This window comes from Eulemur rufifrons, chromosome 28, assembly GCF_041146395.1.
Source record: "Eulemur rufifrons isolate Redbay chromosome 28, OSU_ERuf_1, whole genome shotgun sequence".
In the NCBI taxonomy this organism is placed as follows: Eukaryota; Metazoa; Chordata; class Mammalia; order Primates; family Lemuridae; genus Eulemur; species Eulemur rufifrons.
The window spans coordinates 52,196,053-52,220,716 of NC_091010.1; the positions used below are offsets into that span (position 1 = coordinate 52,196,053).

The window sequence follows — 24,664 nt, forward strand, 5'->3', positions numbered from 1 at the left end:
CTCTCACCCCAGCTGGAGTTCAGTGGTGCATTCATGGCTCACTGCAACTCCAAACTCCTAGGTTCAAGTGATACTCTTGCCTCGGCCTCCTGAGTCGCTGGGACTACAGATGCGTGCCTCCACACTAGCTAATTTTTAATTTAATTTAATTTATTTTATTTTTTTGTAGAGATGGGGTTTTGCTATGTTGCCCAGGCAAGTCTCAAACTCCTGGCCTCAAGTGATCCTCCCAAAGTGCTGGAATTATAGCCTGGAGTGATTTTTAAATAAAATAAAGTAACAGACATTGTACAGTTAATTGAAATGCTGGTAGTATTTGGGTCGTAGACTATATTCTACTTAGTTAACAAACAAAAACCTCGAGCCTGTGGCGTTTACTATGGTCTCATGCAATTGCCTCTACTAAATCCTGTGGCTGCATCACTTCTGTATCTAGACTGAAAACTAAGGGTTTGGGATAAAGAAACAGCTTGAGGCAAAGACTTTAGAGACATTATCTGTTTAATAAATATGATTGTAAAAGCAATAAACAATAGCAATTATACATTACACTACATAGTATTTAACAAAAAATACATCAAAAAAGTCATTTTAAAATTAGAAGTAGTTCCAATACTATAAGAAAACTTTCATTTTTTTTTTTTTAAATTGGCTTCCTATAAAAATAAGTTGGCAAATGAGGGATTTCAATGCTCAGTTGGAATCCTGGAAAACACAGAACAGCTGCCAAGCACCCCATTGCTCTCAAAGTTGCTGTTTGGAACTTCTGAAGAAAAGCAAAGCAAACCTCTGCATTTTGGACAGTGAATCCAATTAAAAATAAGGCAAGGGAGAAAATGTCGGTTGGGTAGTTCAGGGTAGAACACGCACAGCTTGCCTTCTGGGATTTTGGAAAATGTTGCCATATTAGATTTTTAGCTTGCCCTGAATCTTACCTTCCACATACATCCCTCCCCACACACTCCTCTGACCTTAAGCCCACCAAACTCCTTGTGTTTGCACCTGCTATCAGCGAGTAGGTAGGCACTTGGGTCCCTCCCATTTGTAGGCTCTCATTACTGCCTTCCCTTTGGGATTTAGCTAGAATGGCCAGGTACAGTGGTTCTCAAACTTTAGCATGCATCACAGTCACCTGGAGGGCTTGTTAAAATGGTTTGCTGGGCCCACTATCCCCTAGCAATAGAGAACACACTACGCATCCTCTAAGTTTCTATTCGGTAGGTATGGGGTATGGATCCAGAATCTACATTTCTAACAAGCCCCAGGTGATGCTGATACTGCTGGTCTGGGTACCACACTTTGAGAACCACTGGCCAAGGTCATAAGAACAACGAGGTTCCCTCTGAGCAGTACCTTCTTGCCTCATTTATCTTCTACACGTGGGAGGGAGCTTTGAGGAGAGGCACATGAGGACACTAAAGATGCTGAATCTATAGCTGGCCATCTTCGATCACTTTCCAAAATGCCAGGCATCTCCTGTCCACCTCTATTTTTAATTAGGATTTGCAGCCCATTCTTCCCTGTGTCTTTTCCTTCATTTATTTCTTCAACAAATAATCTTCATATTACTACTCTAGGCAAGGCACTGTGCTAGATTAAGAGTGTTATTCCTTTTTTTTTTCATAATTTTCTAATTAAAATGAAGTGAAATGCAACTCCGAGGACTCCCTGTGCCGGTTTGAGCGAGCCTCTTTTGGTTTTCAAAGACTTTGTCTTCCAGATTAAATCTAGGAGGCTCCAACTGAAGAGGATCAATGAGGATGTTTCCTGTGAGATAGGAAGCCTGGCAGGTTGGGGATCAATTGAGTTCTACAAGTAGGTGGCTGCCTCAGGCACAATCCATTTCCCAGATTCACGTGGCGCATCCTCAACCATAAAAATTCCTGCTTGATTAACTCCTGACAGCAACTTTGCTCGTCTTTCTTTGCCTGAGCTATGTAAGGGAGGAGTCATCAGGATCTTTAGGACACCTCCGTTACCACCAGGGCCCTGTTATACCCTGTTGTTGGCTTGTGGGCTTGTGGGCACAGCCAAAAGGAGGCTGAGCCCTCCCAGTGGTTTTCAGAACTGCCTTCTCCTCTAATTTAGAGCGGGCTTTACCCAGTCCATAACTGATCAGGCTTCTGTTTCCTTCTTTCTATGGGCCTTTTGTCATAGCCCTGGGAAAACTGGGATTTCTCCGTACTTTGAGCCCATCTGCTTTGAGCCAATCCACTTTGCTAATCGGCAAACTTTTCCCCTTTATACTGACTTATTTTCCCTTTAATGATGCTGTGATACTCAGAGATCAGAGAGCACACATGTGAAATCACTAGGATCACTTCAAATAATCAAATTTGCATCCTAATGTAAGCCAAGACCTCCATATGTTCTCTAAGACTTTTTGACACTTTTATACATTGATTCCATTAACCTGCTTTTCCTTCTGGTTAAAATCAGTTTTATTTCACAGATACGTCTATTCTGCTGTGAGAGGAAATATTGGGTAACAGCAACCATCACAGGAAGAAATTGCCCTGCAACATAGTCACACATTCAAAACATTTCTCACAAGAACCTTCTGGAATCAGACCACATGAGATTTTTTTTTTTTTTTGTCAAGGTGTGAGAACACCATTATTCATCTGTATGCTTTCTTTTCCAAAGTACACAGCCAGGTTTGAATTGCTTTGCATATATCAACTCTTTCACACACATTATATGTTTCCAGGTGGGAAAAGGCAGGGATATTTGGAAAAGGCGGATTCTAGAGGAAGAGACAAAGGATACATGAAACTGAACCCTGCTGTGCAGGACGCAGCTCGGTCAGTGTGCACAGAAGCTGGCATGCTTGGGAGTGTACAAAACTAACAAAGGGATCAGAAACTTGTGAGTGGTGGGCGGCAGGGTTGGCAGAGGCTAGGCCAGTATTTAGGAAACATCAGGGTTAATGTCCAGAATCTAGCAATATATTTGGGAAGAAAAAGTGGGAGCAGCTGAAGGATAACTTGGGGATTGGAAAGAAGAGATTCAGAGACATCGATAGATCATGGCCACGCATGGATGGCAAACAGACGGGAAGGCTAAGACAATGGCTAAACTAATGGGGTTCCATTTTCTACATAAGTTGAGGCAGGAGTAGGAAGAGCTGTAAGGGGAAGCAGTCAGTCCTGGTGGGAAGAGATAAACAGGAAAAACAGGCCCATTCCTGACATACTTTGCCTCCCTGCTTCCCTTCCTTCCCTTTTCTACCTGCTTACATGGGTCTTCAACTCTCATGTCCTTGTCCCTGTGGCCACTGAGGACCAACAGAGCCACCACAGCTAACTCAGAAGGGGAAATGACCATAAGGAAAGTGGAACAGAGAAACAGCTCAGGGTTTCAAACTCCTGTGCATGTCTTTGTGTCTTATGAAAGGAGCTGGGGTGGCTAATCCACCCATCAGCCTGGAGTGCTAAAATAGCTGTTAGATCTAGAGCCAAGAATATTTCCAAAAATACATGCAGATTTCCTTGGCCTGTATACGTTATGAATTTTCTACAAACACGACCGATCAGAAAAAAGAGAGAGAAGAAGAAAGGGGGAGGGGAGCGTTTTCCATTAAAATAGAGCACCTGTGTACACTGCCCCTCCAGACATGTTCTCAAAGTATTGTCCACATGCACAGGCTTAAAGCTAAAAACCCTTGTTGTCTGTGTCTGAAGAATTAAAAAGTCCCGATGCAGTGAGTGTTTGTTTGTTTGTTTGGATTTTGATTGTTTTTTTTTTTTTTTATTTTTTGTTGGTTTGTTTTTGTTTTTGTTTTTACTGGCGTCCTCCATTCAAACATTTACATAGGTAGGGATTTCTTTTGTGCTTTGATTCTCAGCAACTATGGAAATACTTCCTGGCAAAATAGGAAACAGAACAACAAAGGAAAGGAAAAAAAAAAAAAAAAACATAAAGTTAGTGGTCATGAAGGATGATGCACTTGACAAGAGCGAATTTCTTTCCTGATCAGCAGGTCGCCTGTAGCCTTTGGGGGTTTTCCTTAAATTGCAAATTGTGCGGCTGCAGATCCCTTTGGCGTTGAAGGTGGACTGGCGTGTCTTGCTCTTTGCAATCGGAGAGATGAGTCACCAGGTTGAGTAGAAGGGGAGGGAGGGGAGGGTAAAGCTACTCTCCTAAGAGAAAACGTGTAACACTTACTCATTTAATGACACTGGAAATGGAAAGGTGTCAGAGACTTTGCAACTGTGCTGCGATATGTTCCTGGTAAAGGAGGAATTGCTACTTTAATAAAGCAAACAGAGGCTGTGCTTCTTACCCTGTGGAAATGGGACCGAAAACCAAATGACCCCCCCCAAAAACTGCACTTAGATCCTTTAAAAGTGAATAGACAGGGTGAATGCTTCTCTGGACTTGGAGACAGAAAAGCCTTTTTACTTTTTAACCCAAAGCAGTTATGCATTTATCACCCTGTCTCCCTGAATAAAAGAAAGTGCACTGTGAAAATTGGACACCAGATATGGCTGCAGTTGTTGTCATTATCTGCAATATACGAGCCAGTCATTGCATTTAAATTTCCTCTTAATATAGCCACAGGCCTTTCCCATCTCCATTTAAAGAAAGGGCTGTGTTTCCATTTACACACTCATTTTTTCCCAAGTAACTTTAAAAATTTTATGTAAAGGCCGTCTAGGTGGTTTGGCCTTATTTCACTCTTATTACATTAGAGTGAAACATGAATGGTCATATAATAATTTATCCCTCTTAGTCAGCAATGCAGGATCTAGATGGAAACATTTACAGCTTCCACTCCTGATGCCAACAGACAGGAGGAACCAAGGAGAGAAATGCATCACCCATGGTGGCTGCCTGGGTTTGTCTAACTACCTAGAAAATTTCTTCTACAATCAGTAGTAGAGCTTAGCAAGTGAACTTGAGACTCTCTACACCTAGCTGTTGGAGTCCTGTGCTTACTTCACAGGCAGGGAAACCTCTCTTGCAATAGGATGAAGTCCATTTTAAGACTTCTGGTAAGGGACAGTCAAAAAAGAGGAAGATATCTGCCAATCTGCTCTGTCATAGTCTAACCCTCCATTGGTCTCTCTCAGGATGCCCCACTCCCTGGACGTTCTTTAAACTTTATGTATCTTGTCCTCAAGTTCTCGCATCCCATATTTTTTGAGGGAAGTTTTCTAGATTAATTTCCCGGGTTGTCAGGCTGGCAACTCCCATGATACTGCTCCTCTACTAGTGTTCCAGAGCAGTTTGCCCTCCTTGGAGCTACATCTGCTGGAGGCCGCCATGTTTGGTTTTCATCAATACACGCCCTGTCCCTCAAACCTTGTCTGGCCTTCGGGTTCACCAGCCCCAGCCCCTGAGGCCTTTCCTTCTTGTGTATTGTTAGAGCCATTGCTTTGCTCTTTGCCCATAATCATTTGAAGCCCAATGTTTTAGGGAGAGTTTTTGCAAAAAGAGGAATAAACTAATGAGAGAAAAAAACTAGAGAGGCACAAGAAAATTTTTTTTCATCCTGATGGAAAGAAGCAGGGAAAGAGGCATCTTAGCTATTTCTCTTAGGGGTGTTAGAGCAGAAGAAAGTGGTTATGTCAAGCCAGAAAGCGGTTAGGGAGAGAGTCAGCCGTTGCCTACTCAGGCTGAACAGCTGATGGCTAAGGAATCATTTACCTATGAGCTGTGATTCCACCTTCTCATCTATAAGCTGCCCAGGCCTCCTTAGTTCAGTCTGAGGGATATTGGGCCTGCTTTCAGAGTGACTGACTGGACTGATCATCTCTTGTTCTTTCTCATTCTGCATCTGGGCATAAACATTAATCCCCGGGATCTTCCTAAAACATTAACAGAAACCATCACTGCTCTGCACATCACTGGGACACGTGCTTCTGAACCTGTCGGGGGGAGGGAAGAGGGAGGGGAGACACCGAAGGAGGGACACGCACCTTTTAAACTTGTAGATGACGAACACCGCCAGTCCCACAAACACCACTGAGAGCAGCATCAGCATGGCGGATCCACTGTGGGCTGGAGTGAGGTCCACCAGTGGCGCTAGGGGAGAAAACAAGGCACGGTCATGAGCAGACGCTTGGGCGGGTGAGACTCCGTGAGAGGATCAAAAGGTTCACACACAGGCACGGTGAGTTCCGGAAAACCATGTGGGGTGTACATACAAGATGCATGTCAGGTGACCAACAAGAGACACATCTGAGCCTGCCACACCCCCACAATGGCCCAGTTGGCCTGTTCCAGCACTGCAGTGGGGTGATAAAAAGCACAGACCCTGGGGCCAGACTGCTTGGATTCAAGCCTTGGTCCTACCACTTGCTGCTCTGTGTTCTAGGGCAAGTTACCTCATCTTAATGTGCCTTATATGGTAAGATTCAAAACACAGTACATACCCCCCATCTGGTTGTTAGGCGGATTAAACAGGCTAATGATGTAGGTAAAGCACTCAGAAAAGTGTGGGGTACATTTAAGCCCTCTGTAAGGATTAGCTATTATTTCTACTTCTGCTAATATCATTACCCAATATTTATAATAATTATTATTATTCTCATATTTTCCTATACTCTGAATGTAACTTTTGCCCACTAAACAAAACAGATCACCAATAAAACCACCAACAGAATATTTTTGTGAATTAACTAACCCCTCTTGCTCCTACTCCAGCAGTTGTCACATAAGAAAAAGAATTTGGAAGTTGCCATATGTGAGAGAGAGAACGGCAAAGTGACAGAGCATGCTTATACTTTTGCACACGGAAAACTGATGGCTATGTGCATACTTTACAAGGGCAGCAATTCTGATACTGGGGGAGGAATGCGCAATCTGGTTGTCTCCACAACGTCCCAAAGCCCTGACAGCCCACACCACGAAGCTCCAGCCTCTCAAATGCCATGAGTTCTCCTCTCAGACAAAACAGAAGCCTCTGCATCCATAAAGGAGTCTCCCTCTCTGGGTTTCCCCTTAAAGGGCCATTGTGAAAAACATCTCTCTCCACCTCCAACTCACGGTCAAACCTGTTGTACTTGTAATGACTTTGTTTGCAATTAATTTCTTCCCTCTTAAAAACTGACATTTTACAAATATAGCATAGTTCAAGCGTAAAAGACAAGCCACGCGTACCCCATGGAAGCTGGGATGCTGACCTTTACCTTCCATCAATTTAAGCAAAGCCTGAGATCCAGAAATATAGGTGACCTTTTAGCACCGCTTTCCATAGCTTTTCTCTGTTGAGAGCTGAGAGGGCAACGTTCTTGTTCACCCAGGCAAAAAGTTCAAGAACAAGTGACTATAATATTGATGACCTTAGGCAAGACTCTCGGCTGCATCTGCCCTGTCTGCTTGTGTAGGATTACATCCCAGCCACTCAGCAACCTCACTGAAAGCGTACTCTGCATAACCACACAGTTTTGGTGAAAAATGAAAGTCAAGTCATCTCTCTTAGAAAATAGTCATTTTAGGAGAATCGGCTTTAGGGAGGCACTGAATGTAAGGAACCCCACCCCATTATTCTCTCTCCCCTGTAAGTCAAGCTGCATTTTAGCTGAGAAGTGGGAGTGCTTGAGTTTGTGCATGAGAAGATGAATGTGGTCCCACTGCAATAGAACACCAAGGCAAACTTTCTCTAAGCTGGAATTAGAAAACAAAGCTCTCAGTGCCAACAGCAAAGAAGTCCAGAAATACTTCAGAACTCACACTGCAATTGGTAGGATGTCATCAGGGGAGGAGAACACCTTGCATTTGCCACACACATTATCACAATTAATTTTCACAAATGGAAAGTGGGACTGTGATCCCCATTAAACAGATAAGAACAGTGAAGTTCTCATCAGGTAATTTCAGAGGGAGATATCGGAAACTTAAAAAGATATTTCTGAGGATGAGGATTAAAGCTAAGACTAAAGCACAAGAAGAAAGTTAACAAGTGGCACAAGTTAAAATATTAAGTTTTAAAAGGAGCAGTTAGAATCATAAATCATATACTCTAAAACTTGGAAGACAGGTATATGTACAGATATATGTATAAATGTATATTTATGTGTGTATATGTCTACATACATGTGCGCATATATAAAGGAGGGAGAGAGAGAGAATAAAGAATGAAGCCTCATGTACCCCCCCCATCCAGTTTCAACAGCCATCAACCAAAAGCCAATCTTATTTTATCTCTACACCCATCCAATCCCCAACTTCCAAGCACTGGACTATTTTGAAGCAAATCTCAGACATCATAACTCTAAAAGATCTCTCTCTCTTGCTCTCTCCCTCTCTCTCTCTCTATCTCCATATCTTAAAGGAAATCTTCTAATGCAAACCATTAATTTGACAGGGAACAAATGGAGGCCCAGAGAGGGGACACAGATGGTGAGAGGCAGAAATAAAGCTAAACTTTTCACTCCTAGCTAAGTGGTCTTTCAGCATAACCAGAATATCAGTGGTACAGAGCAACTAAGAAGAATACTGAACTTACTTAAAAGGTTGGGCATTTGAAATAAATGGAAAGTTAAGAGAACAAATTACTTCGGCTAGGCTCTCAGTAACATAGAAAGCAAATGCACATATGCATACACACACACACACACACACACACAGGCACACTCTGGACTTTTCTCCCTTCTTTTTCCTTGCTCTAATCTCTTCCCATCACAAGGCTCAGTCTTTCATTCTAAGTCATTCACACTCCAATCATCATTCGTAAACAAGCAGCATCAACACTGTTAAGTAATTAGCATATTAGCATATTATTTTGGGAAAATGGGCTTCAGCACCCTGAGTTCTGAAGTGTGTGTTATCTATTCCCCTCCCCTCCTCTGCATCACTTAGTCACTTCCCAGAGGCAGGCAAGTCGGAAGCAGTGGCAGAGGGGACAGATTGAGTGCCACTGCCCTCTATGTTTCATGGGTGGCTTCTGCTTGCTGATCTGTGCCTGAATATAAACGAGCCTCTTACTGCTCCACACAACAGCAGCTGCATAGCTGAGTTTGCCCAACACTTAGGTACATTTGTGTGTGTTTTGCTGAGGAATGGAAACTTGTGATAAATGGGCTTTAGCTTGTTATGTGGAATTAGCATAAATTAATCCCTCTCCAACTGCAGCTTAAACAAGGTTGGTGTGTGGGGAAAAGTGCTGAGCCGTTTCTTGCCATTATTCATGCTGTTATTCACAAAGCAAAGCATGGAGAGAAGCCATCCTCCAAGTGACTCATCATTTCTAAGCCTGGCTGCTGGCACACATCGTTTCTAAAATTCCTCAAAGAACTAAAAGTAGACCAGCAAATCAATCCAGCAATCCCACTACAGGGTATCTACTCAAAGGAAAAGAAGTAATTTTATCAAAAACACACCTGCCCTAGAATGTTTATTGCAGCATAATTCACAATTGCAAAGATGCAGAATCAGCATAAGTGCCCATCAATTCATGAGTGGATTAACAAAAGGTGGTATATGTATACCATGGAGTACTACTCAGCCATAAAAGGGATGAATTAATGCCTTCTGTAACAATTTGGATAGAACTGGAGACCATAATCCTAAGTGAAGTATCTCAAGAATGGAAAAACAAACACCACATGTACTCACTATTAAAGTGGAACTAACCGATGAGCACACATGTGCACAGAGGGAAATAAAACTCAGTGGAAATCAAGCAGGGGGAGGGGGTAAAAAGGGAGGGGCAAAAACCTACCTAACAGGTACTATGGACACTATTTTGGAGATGGGTACATTTATAGCTGTGCCTCAAGCATTACAAAAGCAATCCATGTAATCAAAAATATTTGTACCCACTTAATATTTTGAACTAAACATAAAACAATAAAAAAATCATTTCAGGAACCAGGAAATGCATTGAATTATTATATTTTGTTCATGAAGACCTGGGTTGATTATAGTTATAGGAATGTTTACAGTAAAAACAAAAATCTTCATGTGGAAAGTGATTGATGTGCAGTAAGTACTAAATAAATGGTCATAGTTGTGTGAAAGTAAACTCAAAATCCATATTTGGGGATAAGTGATATGATCCCTTTTTGGAATCAGATCTTGGCTCTGCCACTTATGGGCTAAGAACTCTTAGAACCCATTATTGCTTTACATAACACCATAATGATTTAATGACTGTCAAAAACCACAGGGTCCATGTATCTGCGAAGAAACCTACTTACTTGAAGAGAAAAAAATTATTTATTTTGGGGAAAAATAGAAGGAAGGAAACATGCCACCATCATGACTTTACTCACAAAAGATTTGCAAATGATTACTGTGTAGATTATAGGACAATCACAAACCAAAGAGACAGATATATTTATCGGCTGTGGAAGAATTCCACTAGTACTAATTTTATCCCCAGATGGAAAATGTTATTGCAACAATTTATTTCACTCTACAGTTCAGAGTTCCACCACTATTTGGCATCTGCATCTATAATGTGGCTTAGATTATATTGTTTAGTTTCTAACACTTCCCGACTAATGATAATTCTGCCTTCAAGTGAAAAGTCTCTGCCCTGCGAAACCGGAGGGCAGAATTTAGGATGTATCATGACCTAGGCTGAAATTTTTAGTTTCTTATCCCCTCCCAAATTTACTCATGACATATCCAGCGGTAGCAACTGAAGCCTGCAAATATTAATTCTCTAATATCTCTGTGATAGTATCTTTTTATTGTACCTGCAAAAGAAATCAAACCATCAACTATGAAGTCCAAGATCACACAAGATAACAGTTTTATTAAAAAACCTACACATACCCTTGACAAAGGACAGTATCCCTAAACGTGGCAGCCTAAACAAGGCAACCGACAGACAGGAGGGATGGGTAGCAATGTTTCTGTGCATTTTTTTTTTTCATTTTTAAAATTTAACCTGAGATTTGAGGATCTTTCTTTGATAAATTTTAGCCTTTCACTTTTTTTTTTAATCAAGTTTTTTAGAATCTCCAGATGAACAGTGACTCAACTGGAAAGTTAAGGGTAGAATAGCACTTGATTCTGAAATATGTGTAGAAATATAGTCAGATGTGTCTATATCATTTTCTGCTCATATCAGCACATGAATAGCATCTAAATAATATTAACATCATTTATTTAACTCTCCTAAGACTCATGGCTATTCAGTTACATTTGCCACTAAGATTCTAATTCACAGTTTAATCACTTTTCAACTGCTTCATGGCCACAGCTCCTGGCTGGTCTTGGCCATTCATCTAGATTATAGATACAGTATATACTAGATTCAGAGGCATGTTTCATTTTTCTCCCTTATTCCCATTGTTATCTACTCATTCTGCCAATTAGATTGGCTCTAAATATGCCAAGAAATTATTAGATCTTAATGTTTATTACTAATTTCCTCCTATGCTTAATATCATAAGCCCTTCTTATGTAATTCATGCCTCTGTTCTAGTGGATGCCCTGAGCTGTAAATCAGATTTATTACTGGAGATAGTCATTCATTCACCTTTCCTTGTCATGCAGATGGATTTCTGTCTGAGAAAGGCTCCCTAATCGTGATTATTGAAACTACATGAGCGCCATTTGGGGAACTTCCTAAAAATGAAGATTCCTGGCTTCTAGGGTAACTCTGGGATTTTTCACTGGGTGCAGGCGAGGCTTGGAAAATCTCTATTTTATGAAGCTTCCTAGATTAACAGCAATGGAGAGTCAGGTTTGAGAAAAACTGCTTTGTGGCAGAGATCTCCAGCCCTAGATTGTAAAGAGTTTCTCCAGCCATAGGGCAGGGTTTCATTGATCTCAAATGGTTTGAGGGAACCAGTCAATTCCTGCTCTTCCAGTTCATCTGTGCACAAGTCTGGCCACCCAATTGCAGTTCATTTGCCCAGTAAATATAATAACTCTTATGAAATGCAAAAGGGTTGTTGTTTGCAATTTCATACGGATTAATCTAGTTAGTCTTTTTTGTTCTCTAATAAAATGCTAGTGTTGCCCCTTGCTTGCTTGCTCTCTCCTTACCTTCTATTCTCATGTGGAATCTTATCTATTCTGCCTTAGAAGAAACAACTAGTTTTAAAGCCACTGCCCCACCAAATATAACGGACCGAATTTACTAATGACCATGGGTCCTCAAAGATATAGACTTTGATGAGACTTGAAACATTTGCACCAGCATTTAGGGCTTTAACTTTAACTTATCACCTGTCAGCAGATCCTCCTCACCTGCAAATCTTCTAAGAGGTAATAAATAAAAGCCCATAGTTTCATGTACGGTCTGGTCCTCGTTTTCCCACCTCAGCTCCCTCATCTCCAGCTTCTTGATGGAGTTTTTCACTTACATGTTTTATGACATCCAATGCAACAGGAAACACCATATTTATCTTCTTTGACAACCACAAAAGAGGCTCCTCGTCCTAGGTCTCCATCTCCATCAAATAAATTATCATCTCTTGCCACTTGGGTTGAAAACTTCTATTTGTAAATACTTTGTTAAGAGGAGAAAAGATTATGCAGTATTGCTCAAACCTATTATTGAAAAAAAAATCCTTTCATTGGCCTCTTTTTCCCTTTCCCATGTCTATGATACCTTATCTTCTCAAGCCTGCATTAATAAAAACTTCCTCACTAACAAATATGGGCAAGGGACAACAAAGTCTGTAATATGCCAGTATATTTTCTTTTCCTGAACTTTATCCCTCTCTCTCTGCTGATAATTTTACCTTTGGTAAATACACCAATTATGAATATTTGAGGGTACATATCTAGATGCCCCAAACCATGTCAGATCATCCATCATTTCACATATAAACCATACCATGTCACCTTGCTGTGTCTTTGATACCAAATTCCAGCCCCTCAACCTGCAATGCTTATTTCCTCTCCTTTTGGTGAACGCCTATTCAACCTTAAGGCTCAGCTCTATAAAACCTTCTGCATGTAATATTTTTCATTCTCTTTAAGTAGAATTAGTAAAGAGTCATGCAATTACTATTTGTGCCTCAGGTTTAGCCAGTGTGGACTGAGTGAGGGTCCTAATTTATCTCATATCCCCTGACAAACCATAGATTTAAAGGAATAATTGCAAAGCAAGGCACAGCATCATTTGAAGAATAAGATGATAAATCTGAAATGGACTCTGCCCTTGAGTAAATTCCAAGTTACCAGGAGCAATGAGAAAAACTGTTGGCATTTTAGGGATATTTTCTTAACGGCTCAGGTTTGTTCTTCTACAGGTACAATAGAGATCAAATGGTTTGCTTAGATTCAGAGCCTCCTAGAGTCTTGCTAGAAAAACTCTCCCTAAAATGACACCATAGTTCTTAAAATATATGATACGAAAGGTCAAGGTAAATGCATAGGAAGAGAGGGAGGGCAAGAGAAATGTCACAAAAGATGTGAATAAGGTCTGGAGGGTTTTATAAAGTGAGAATGGTGTAATACAAGGTGTGTGACCCTGAGCTATGCCATAAAGTGAGGCTGCTCTGATATTGAAAACACTCCTTCCAGTGCCCAGAGCAGGAAAATAAGGGCCAATAAGTTATATTTGATTCAGTCTCTTTCAGTAAAAGCCTCTCACTAGTCCCCCTCCCATTTTCTCTCGGATCTCTTATTCTGGGACACAGAACTCCAGGGAGCATGGACCCAATTTTCCATCTACCTCCTTAGTCTCTACAACGTGCATATAAACAAGTATAATACATATTAAAGGAACACTCGCCATAAGGAAAAAATAAACAGAGATTACCTAGATATTTATCGGATAAATTTATACAAGGCTCCACTCATCAGTTATTTGATAGATACGAGGTAGCATGTCATGGAGACGGGTTCACAATTGGATAAATTGGATCTGAAGGTTAACTGGAGGAACAGGATTCCGAATATATCTATGCAGATTATAAATTAATTATGCATCTAATTACTTATAAAAACAATAATTGTTGAGCACCTGATATGTGCAAGTTCTTTGCTAGGTACAAAGATGGAGAAAATATAAAGATATGATGAACCATTGCCACAAGAAATTAAATAGGAGTGATGATGATGATGATGTTTATGATCAGTATCATCAGACAGACAAAGATTGAACAATCCATGTGATTTCAAACAATCCATGTGATTTCAATATCAGGCAAAGGTCTCTAGAAAGACGTCCTGCAAATGTTGGCATCGAGCTGAGCCTCAAAATACAAATAGACTTCGGGGATATAGAGAGGTGAAAAAGTGCAGAGGAATATTCCAATCAGGATTGGCATGAGCAAAGGTGCATTTTGGTCAAGACATTAGTGCTTCCAGTCTAATACTCAGCCTGACTGATTTCTAGTCTCTTTGGGTTGTTTCACAATATCGCTGCCTTTGTCTGCTAAACACGGATGCCAGCCCCCATCAGGTACTAAAAACCAAAGGAAGCCACTCAGGTCATGGCCCTCCCTCAACCTTCTTGGAACATGCTTCCCATTCTCTCCTTATTCTCACACAATTTCAAATCTCTCCTTTCTGCAAAGACAATTTCAGAAACATAGCTGTCAAGAATGGTTAGGCCCGCAAGATTTGCACAAATACCAAGAAGCACAGGAAGGGCTAGGACCTAAACAAGAACGGTGTTCAAAGTTTAGATCAGCTTAGATACCAAAGTTAATGAATTCCCAAATAGAACGTGTGGGGGAAAACAAACAAAATCCAGTCTCTGATGACATTCAGGTATCTGCAAACGCTTTTCTTGTGTTCCCATAAGAGCAAACAGGGAACTGAATTTGAAAACCAAAATGAGGCTAGTAAATTCCCGAAAAGAGACAGTTCTTTTTCCTCGGAGACACACCAAATTATGCATTGCCCCTCTCACCAACAACATACTCTGTCTCAAACATTTTTAAAAGAAGGCTGCTGAACATCTGCCGAGCAATTAATGGAATGCAGCAGCGTGCTCTAACAGTCCCTGGGAAGGTATTAGCAATCCTGCTTATGAGACATGAAATGTTGCAGACAGTGGTTCTTTTTTTTTTTTTTTGAATTTTTATTTTCCCCTGCCCGCAGGGTGGATAAGGGGAAGGAAAAAACAGTTGGGGTGGAAGTTGTGAATCAAATACTCTCAAATATTCTTCCCCACTGTTTCTCCTTTTTCCCAGGCTTCCTCCTGCTTCTCATCCTAGCCATCCAAATATGAATGTGTTAATTTCAACCTAATAAATGAAATTGTGGCAAGCATCTCAATCCACTGATCCCCACCTAAAGTGCCAAGTTTCCCATGTGTGAGAGGAGAATTCCCTCCACTGTCTTTGGTATATGTAGAGTCTACCACCCTGTTCAAGTAGTTTTTTGTTTTTTTGTTTTGTTTTGTTTTAATCAGGTTGCTAGAGCTAACTTAGGAGCAATCTCCAATAGAAAACTCACCTCTCACGTATCTTACTTCTACATCACAATTGTTGAAAAGTGCCAGTCTTGACACACCCTTGTCTTTTGTAGGTAAAAGTCTGGCCCAAAGAGACTGGATTCTTCCAGTCCTAAAACTACTATGACAAGCATAGCCAAACTCAATATAGCAAAAGTTTCCAAGACTTAGTTATTCTGTCAGCCCTTGACATTATCTTCCTTTACTCTTCCAACTGGAGCCAATTATCCACATATAGACCTATATCTACTCTACTTGCCAAGCCAACTATGACAGAGAGCTCAATAATGCCCACTGATTAGGTTTGGAATTACACAACCAAGATCTGATGCCCGATTTCTGATTAGCAGTGGCACCGTCTAACCTTGTTATAATGAGGGAAACACAGTTTGGGTTCCCTTTTGCCAGAGCCACTAGCCAGAACCCAGGGACGTGGAAACTGACCTGCTGTTAAGTGGGCTGCATGGACAAAGACTTGCACCCCTGGCTTCAGCTCAAAGTGTACTGAGTTTTGATTGAGCTTCTGGATCAATAATTCTGATATCTGAAAAAAGAAATGTCATAATTAGTGCAACCAAAATTGTCATACTGATTATAAATGAATATGCTGAGAAATATTTACTATGTTCATCAAGGCATTGCAGTATTATATCTGTGAATTACATAAAGGAGTTTTACATGATTTTGAATTTTTTATTCCAGAATATGCAGATATCATTATTTTTTATTCATGACCTGACTTTATATCCTAGTGGATACAAAATAGGAGAAAAAATATTAGTAAATCAAATAATTTTACTCTTAAAAAATTATACTGCATTATCTTTGCAAAGTTTCTCCAGATTTTTGAGAGACCATTTGTTATGTATAAGGACTTAAAAGAAGTAGACATATACAATTCACACATTCTGGTGAGATTCATATACATTTATTTTACTTCCCTCCTCTTCCACAAACCATACCCTGTGGCTTTCACAGAATAAGTACTTTATGAATATTTATTAAATGGTAAATATAGTTCTGCTGAAATAATATACAGTTGGAACCAAGTGTAGCTACAACTTAATGAATTTCCAATATTTATTTCATGCTTATGGATATTAAGTAAACTGCTTCACAGGCTGACTCATATACTGGACAGACTCATAGAATTCTGAACTAGGCAATATTTAACCCCAAGCATGGGGCAAATAAGCTGATTTGGGTAGAAACAGTATTAACGTAAGGTTATGTAGGTGACGTAAAAGTCTGTTCATCTGTTTAAAGTAGAAAACCTAGCTCAATTTGCTGTTTCCCTTATGCTTTTGAGGAATTTCTGAAAAGCTACTGGAGATAACTATATTCCTATTATTTTTATGGGGTCTCCTTGCCTTATTTTTATTATTCTAATCATTAATATTGATTCAACATGTTATTTAGTCTAATTAGATGCTTTCTGGCCATCATTCTGCCAATTCAGTTCTTATTTTTCTTCCTTTTCTATTTGTTGAGTTTCATTTACTCCACTGAGCTGTCACTAGGATACCTCTGATCCCTTTACTAATTCAGGGCCTGATGACTCAGTCTTGAAGCAGAGAGTCCCTTGCAGAAGCCCCTGATTGGAAATGAAACTAAAGTGTGGAGCAGATAAACATCTTTGCAGAACAGCAGGAACATAGGATGACCATCAGTGCCCTGTGGTTGAGCACCTGGGATCCAGTACAAGCTCAGCCTCTCAAATGTCATTTCAAAATGATGCAGAAAAATAAGACTGTGATTAAACTATGTTGAAAACAACTTTATTCTCTATATTTGGCTACTCCTTTTCTTGGGCACTGATAATCTTCCAGAATGGTCCATGTTTACAGAAGTGGATTTCTAGCACAAAATCCACAGAATAGTTTTCCTCTGTATTCTCTAGCAAGTTCCTTTTCTATCTTATTCTTATCATCCAACTGGTAGGGTTTTTATAGGAATCTGACAGCATTTTTTTTTTTTTTTTTAGTAGAAGTCTATCACAAAGATTTTGGCTATGAAACACACACACACATATTGCAGAATGGTTTTTTGTTGTGCGTTTTCTTTTGTTTTTTTTATTTGTTTGTTTGGTTTTTGTGAGACAGAGTCTCATTCTGTCACCTGGGCTAGAGTGTAGTGGCTGTCATCATAGCTTACTACAACCTCAAACTCCTGGCCTCAAGCAATCCTCCTGCCTCAGCCTCCCAAGTAGCTGGGATTACAGGGACAGGCCACCATGCCCAGCCAATTTTTCTATTTTTAGTAGAGATGGGGTCTCGCTCTTGCTCAGGCTGGTCTCAAACTCCTAAGCTCAAGTGATCCTCCCGTCTCAGCCTCCCAGAATGCTAGGATTACAGGCATAAGCCCCTGTGCCCAGCCAGAAAAAATATTTTAATTCAAATATGAAAGACTTGTCAGAAGCAATTAAGGAATCGGACTGTTTCGCAGAATCTATCACATGGAACAAAGGGAAGTATGTACTTATAAGAGAAACACTTTCCACTTTCTTTTTTTCCTTTGGGTAGATGCCCAGTAATGGGATTGCTGGATCAAATGGTAGGTCCACTTTTAGCTCTTTTAGGTATCTCCATATTACTTTCCATATAAGTTGTACTAGTTTGCAGTCCCACTAGCAGTGTATGTGTTCCTCTCTCAGACATCTGCACTAGTATGTTTATAGCAGCACAATTCATTATTGCAAAGATGTGGAAACAACCCAGGTGCCCATCAACACCTGACTGGATTAATAAAATGTGGTATATGTATATCATGGAGTTCTATTCAGCCACAAAAAACAATGGTGATCTAGCACCTCTTGTATTATCCTGGATAGATCTGGAGTCCCTTCTACTAAGTGAAGTATCATAAGAATGGAAAAACAAGCACCACATATACCCACCATCAAATTGGTATTAACTGATCAACACTTATGTGCATATATAGTAATAACATTCATCGAGTGTTGGGCAGGTGAGAGGGGGTGGAGGGGATGGGTATATTCACACCTCTTGTGTGTGGTGTGCACTGTCTGGGGTATAGACACACTTAAAGCTCTGACTTGGGTGGGACAAAGGCAATATATGTAACCTAAACATCTGTACCCCTGTGATATGCTGAAATAAAAAAAAAAAGACTTTCCACTTTCAATCAGGTGAAGTGATATTTCTTACGCCTGAGAATTTTTTCTTGAAGTGAGAGATATAAATCACTAAACCAGAAAATAGAGTTCATCAGAACAACATGCTCCTAATGTATAATCTCTGGGAGAGTCTCTTGTGGAAATAATTAACTTCCTATTATACCATTACTTCAGTGGCTTGATTTGTATCATTTACAAAATTAAGCAGAAAATTCAAAAATAGTCTGGTAACAGGAAGTACGTTTCATGTATTTAACTTGCAACAAAAGACATTCAACAATGAACATAAGCTTTGAGGAAAAAAATTATGTATCAGAAACAAAACCAAATGAAAGTTACATTGCATACAAGAAGAATCTCAATTAGAACCATGTACTTTTCTACTACAATAAATGAGTATGAAACTGTTGATAGATTTTCATAGTTTTTTAAATCATTTCCACGCCACTTGCAGAAGTCTTTATCCTGTATTATTTTCATCAGATCATGAGTGGTTATATACATTTTAAAGTATATCATATATGCATTGAATGTTATTTTGGTAAAGTTGCTTATTTCCTTCTATTTGTTCTAACACAGCATAGCTTTGTTAGTGCTGGTATTTCCATGGAAAGGAATATGGAGCTTAAAGGAAATACTAAAGTTTACCCAGTTAATATTTGAAAAGTTGAGACTAGACTAGAGCTTTGTTTGACTCCTAATCCTAGGGAATTTCCACTGAAAACATTTTACTTGAACCAGCTGACAAATAGAGAGATGGCAAAAGCTATGTGGGGAGACGTCTGGAGGAGTGGGTTTAGGAGATGGAAAAAACGCAGCATTCACTCATTATGCTGCCATCTCTCATTCATCTGTGAAACACACAATTTAAAACACCAGCTCTGATGTTCAGTGACCAATATGGGATACAGGAATAGGCAATTTCTAACAGTATCCTCAGGATGGCCACATTCTGTTCACCAGGTAATATAATTGGTAATGTTTGGGAGGGTTTTGGGGTAGCAAAGCAGAATAAACTGCAATCTACAGAAAAGTATAGCAATAGCCTAAGTGAAAAGAACAAACACTTGTCTGATAAAGACTCAAGTGAAACAATGTGTGATTGCTGGGAGTCTGGACCTGCTGAAGCAAGTTGAATTTATTTCTTTTTCTGTCTGGTGGCAAGTATGTTGGCTCAACAAATTTCATTTATCCTTTATACAGTCATCCCTCTTCTGCTGGTCTCTTGCACTGTATGTTTTCTATTCTACTTCAGCTAAACAATCGTGACCAAAGAAACAACGTATTACCACTGGTATCTGCCTATTTGGTGGAATACGCCTTTGATTCAAATGCAGCCCACAACTCAAAATACCACTTAAAAGGACAGTGGAGACTCAGTACAAATACTATCAAGGCTACCATCAAAAGGATGTTGTAAGGATCTGCTACAGGGGAAACACCATCTCTCCTTTTCATCTTCTTGACAAAGGTTGAAGATGAGCGCAGCAATCAAAATCAACTAGGGTAGAGTAAGGTAACAATTCTAAATTCTCAAGGGCTTGAATTAACAAAGGCATACCTGTTCACATGTCATATCCACTGCAGGTAGGTCACACAGGGACACAGGGTGGTAGAGCAGCCAACTCAAACATTTCCATTCACACATATACCATGGGAGGGAAAAGAGCTCTTAAGTTGTAGAACCTGTATTCGAATACTTTGGCTCAGAGGCGACACAGATCACTTCTGCTCCCAACCGACTGGCCTGAATAAGTCCTGCAGTTCTGCTCAACTAGGAGACACTCATGGATACTACTCAATGGTGTACCCAGAAGGGGCAGTGGACTGGAAATATTCAGTTAACAATATTGATGGTTACAACATAAAGAACACATTCAGTATCTAAACAATTTTTAATGAAACCAATATGGGAAAACACACTCTCAGATTATTAGAATGAAAGTGGCAATCCTTGAAACACGAAAAAGAAGAGTTTTTAAGGACAATAGAGTATGTCCTTTGTAAATATATAAAACGCATAACCCAAAGAAATAGTACAAGGTGAAAATATAGATTCAAAATGGGCATTGGGAAATTTATCAATGACAAAGCTACATTGGCCAATGTATCAATGCTCATTTCAAAGTTAGTAGGAAAATTGCAAATCCTACTGAACATACATAGCATTCTGGTGCCACGTTTAGAGACGGCCTTGCCTGGGATGACCTCAGAGCCGACTCAGTTGGTCAATCCTGCTCCTGTCACATTATTAAGTTCTCTTCAAATAGCAGTTGAGAAATATTCCTTTTGTCTTCAACAAAGGAACATCTTTCCCAATTCATACAACATGATTTCTGGATTAAACAATGGGGAAGCAATGGAGACAAACACTGAGTTCTAGTTAACGCTAGCTCACCCAATTCCACTCCTTCTTAGCACAAAAGAATCAGCTTGATTGAAGTGCCTGAGAAGTTCCCTGGATGATGTATGGAAGAAGCAAATTGGCCATAAATACTTCTCTCCCTTGGTTTCCCCACCACCAGCTTTAAGCTTCTGCCTCCTTCTGCCATATTCGTTTTGGTCCAAATCTCACCTACTCAATGTTCAGTTATAGTTTTTCTACTTCAATGACCTTCCTTATAACCCCCAGCGTAATTTTATAATTCAACTCCCCATGTTAAAAAATCTGGACTGCCAGGCACACTAGGTGGACATATAGAAAACAGTCTGAGATTATTAATTACATTTCACAACAAATCTTTCATTTCTTAAAAAGCTGCCAGTGGACTATTCTATTTTCTGATCTGATTTCTTCCTCCAAGATTTCAGGTTCTGCGTCTGTCTGTCAAATGTGTATGGTCATATAAACCGATAAGGAAATATATCGTTTGTGGTTGACACTTTTCCCACAGTTGTTTTTGCTCCTTTTCAATGTTCTGGTGCCCTTTATGGATTCTGAAAGACAACACCCTGTAGGCTCCTTATCTCCCCAGCACAGCATCACCAACAATCTCCACAGAGCACGGTGGTCTTTCCTCCCTCGGGGAGAGCCCGATACAAATCTGCTGACCCCTGAGGACTCCCAGAGGAGCAAGGGAGCACATCGCTGGAGGAGCAGGGCTTGCTCCAGTCCTGAGCACGGGCTGCCCGGATGAGGCCAGCTAAGGGCAAGAGAGCCTTTTCTCACTCGCCAGAGATCTTAAATAAAGACTGGTGGAACCTCCCAGACAGAGGCCACTTGATTAACCCAGCCTGCAGCATCCCGATAACAGGGTCAAGTACTCCTCACTGTGAGGAATTTTCAATTTATTTCACAGACAAGATAGCTCAATCCAAGCCAGCATCCCTGCTCTCCAGGAATGCTCTCCGAGGGAGGGAGGAGAGCGCAGAGCCCTTCTCTGGGGCCTCACCTCCCATTTTACAGAGGCCACTTGGCCAGGATCCCAGTTCTTCCTCTGCTGGGGACTCTGTGTTGTATCTTCGTAAGAAAGGGGCAAGGCCATGAAGAGAAAGGATAAAGAAAGCCCTTCCCAAGTTTCAGCTGAGATTCAGAGAGCAGCCTTCAAAGGAGAGGGTTCGTTTCTGTTGTTTGGGTTTGCTTTGCATTTGCCTTACATGTCTGTTTAATTTCTTATGATGGAAGTCAGTTGCTTTCGCCCGCCCAGCACTCCTTCTCCCTTCCTCACGTTTTTCTTTGAGGAATCATGTCCTTCTCCAATCTTGTTCCATTTGGTTCAGGGAGCATATAAAACATCTGAAGTTGTCCCTGACAGCTCTCTATGGTCATGACTGCAAGGGACTGGTTCAGAGATGCCACTTCACCCGTCGGAGCAGTGAAAATTGTGTACCTGGGGCTCTTGCTGATGCTGTCAGAAGAGGGGTACTGTTTTTTGGATGTGGTTGATAAACTGGCTAAATAGAAGTTGGGGATTCCTGTGTCCATCCTTGCTTTCCTATGTGTTGGCTTCATTCTCAGGCCAACTTCCCATATGGCCACAAGGAAAACAGACGGAGAGAGCGGGAGAGAGGGAAGTAATTCGTTGACACTTTTGACGGGCTCTGAATTCATCCATGCCTGAACTGTATCTCTGCACTTCTCAATTAAACGAATTCATTGACTCACTTTTTTTCCCCTAAAGTTGTTTAAGTGGCTGAGTCACAGAGAAAGATTAAAGGACCCCTCCTACATTAAAAACTATAGGTTTCCAGGGTGCAGTCTCTGTTTCACAGGGTTTAGATGTGTGCCTTTGTTTTATAAATTGATTTCATTACTGTACTTTTCCATCAGAGTGGTAATGTTCTTCACAACTAAGACACTAATTTCTGACGTGCTTTGTTTGGTGCTTGTGTGGTCACTGTATTTACTTTGGCTCGAGTCCTGGAAGAGGCTGATACACTGGCAATTTGCTTAAACAAAGTTCCAATCTCTAGCTGGGTACTTTATTTTCCTTTAATGCTATAAATCTGCATACCTTATATCAGCTCATGTCATTCATATATATGCTTTCCCTTTCTTATTGTTCTTGTTTTCTTCTCCATATTAAGTAATTCCATTTATTAATCCTTTGTTCCTACTCCCACCATCCTCTCTTCCATACGTCATTCACTATACCAGTCTATTTAATAGTCCTAAACATATTTTTGCATTTTCCACACTTCATCTTATCATACAATAAGCATAAATGTAACCATTATCTATCTACTATTATTCATCATCTACTCTAGGCCAAGTACTTTGCTATATCATTTCTTTAATCCTCTCAAACACTCCACAAGATGAGTAAGACTTTGGTTAAATTATATAACTTTTCTGGTTCTCACTTTTCTCATTTGCGAAATAGACACAAAAAAATCAGAGATGAAACTAGAAACCTGTTTTATATTTACCTAAACCTATGCTCTTTCTATTCAAATGGCTAGACTCCCTACATGTGTGCCAAATGCTAACTCACATAGCTTTCAAACAAGACAACTGCTTCCAGATCTCTGATGAGATGGTTCACCCATGACTGATACAGGCTGCTTTGGGGACCATCACTCAGCTCCCTGAGAATGCCTTTGAAGGAAGCACCCAGAAGAGACAGAGAATGAAAGGAAGCCTAGAGGAAACAGACAGTCAAAGCAAGATACTTCCATAAGGAAGTATAAGAAGTTTCTTTCCAAATTTCACCTTAAAGAAGCATGCAGAAAATATTACACTTTTAGAGACAAATGGAAAGTGTGAGAAATAAAGATGCACAGATGATGTGGTACCTAGGAAAAAAGATGACTCTAAATCTGTACCCCCTTCCATAACTTGAAAAAATTATAACCTAGATTTCAAGGAAAATGAGTAAGATTCCAGAGGAGGAACAACTGCAAATATTTATGTGTAAAAGCCTTGGGTAGAAATCTGTTTCCTCTCTAAGTTCTCAGCAGTGCTGTGTTAAGAAATAACCCATTCTCTCTCCCACCAAATTGCAGTGCAGATAATAATCTGTAGGATATGATGGGAAGCTGGGAGCAGGGAGATCAGATGCAAATCTGGAAGATTATCTGATGCCCACCTTTCCCCTCCACTTACCACTAGGAAACGGGGTTCCACAGGGCTTTCTGTGGCAGCTCTGTTCTTCATTACTTGAACACAGAGAAAATTATAGAGATGAGTCTTCTGCCAAGTGAGAAAGTGGCAGTTGAAAGGAAGGTGTATGCTAGGAGGTGGGCCTTGCCATAATTTGGAGTTGTTGTTAATATAGTGCTGTTATAGAATGTTCTCTAGCCATCTTGGAAGACTAGAGATCATGAGGCTAGATTATGGGTTTATTCAAAGTAAATAGAAAAGCTTCAAGTGCTGGAGAGGAAATAGCCAACATTTATTTAGTAGCTGAGAGGTATCCTACTTTTGATCTATCTGCCTGGAAGAACTGAGAAACTGAAATCATTTGATTTCTAAAAGTGGCAACTAGACCAAGACTGATCATTTTAACTGAATGGATGAAGAAGAACAACAACATAATAATCCTCACTACAGAGATGGGAGAGTCTTTCGAAGTTTAAAAGAGGAAAGGGAAAAAAAGAAGACCAAGGGTAGGCAGGAGAGAGAGAGAAACACACACACACACACACACACACACACACACACACAAACTCTCTAATGCTCTAGCAGGTAGTGGAGATGAGAAAGTGAACCCCCAAAGAGCCAGTGGAGGTGCCTGGAGCCAATATTTCTCATTTATTATAAACAC

General features: G+C 40.3%; 1 protein-coding gene across 4 annotated transcripts in view; it reads right to left on the reverse strand.

Moving 5' to 3' along the window:
- Positions 1–258: 258 nt before the first annotated feature.
- SORCS1 (sortilin related VPS10 domain containing receptor 1) overlaps positions 259–24,664 on the reverse strand; it is a 467,434-nt gene continuing 443,028 nt past the window's right edge. Inside the window, exons 24-27 of one of the 4 annotated variants that reach the window (XM_069461103.1) lie at positions 15,767–15,866; positions 5,925–6,030; positions 5,653–5,813; positions 259–766 (exon numbers count right to left, since the gene is read on the reverse strand). In XM_069461103.1, coding sequence (XP_069317204.1) covers positions 687–766; positions 5,653–5,813; positions 5,925–6,030; positions 15,767–15,866 — 447 coding nt within the window. In that variant the 3' untranslated portion in view covers positions 259–686. Of the gene's footprint in view, positions 767–3,780; positions 3,866–4,009; positions 4,143–5,652; positions 5,814–5,924; positions 6,031–15,766; positions 15,867–24,664 lie in introns of those variants that run through there. The other 3 variants (XM_069461104.1, XM_069461105.1, XM_069461106.1) reach the window with 3 other exon arrangements.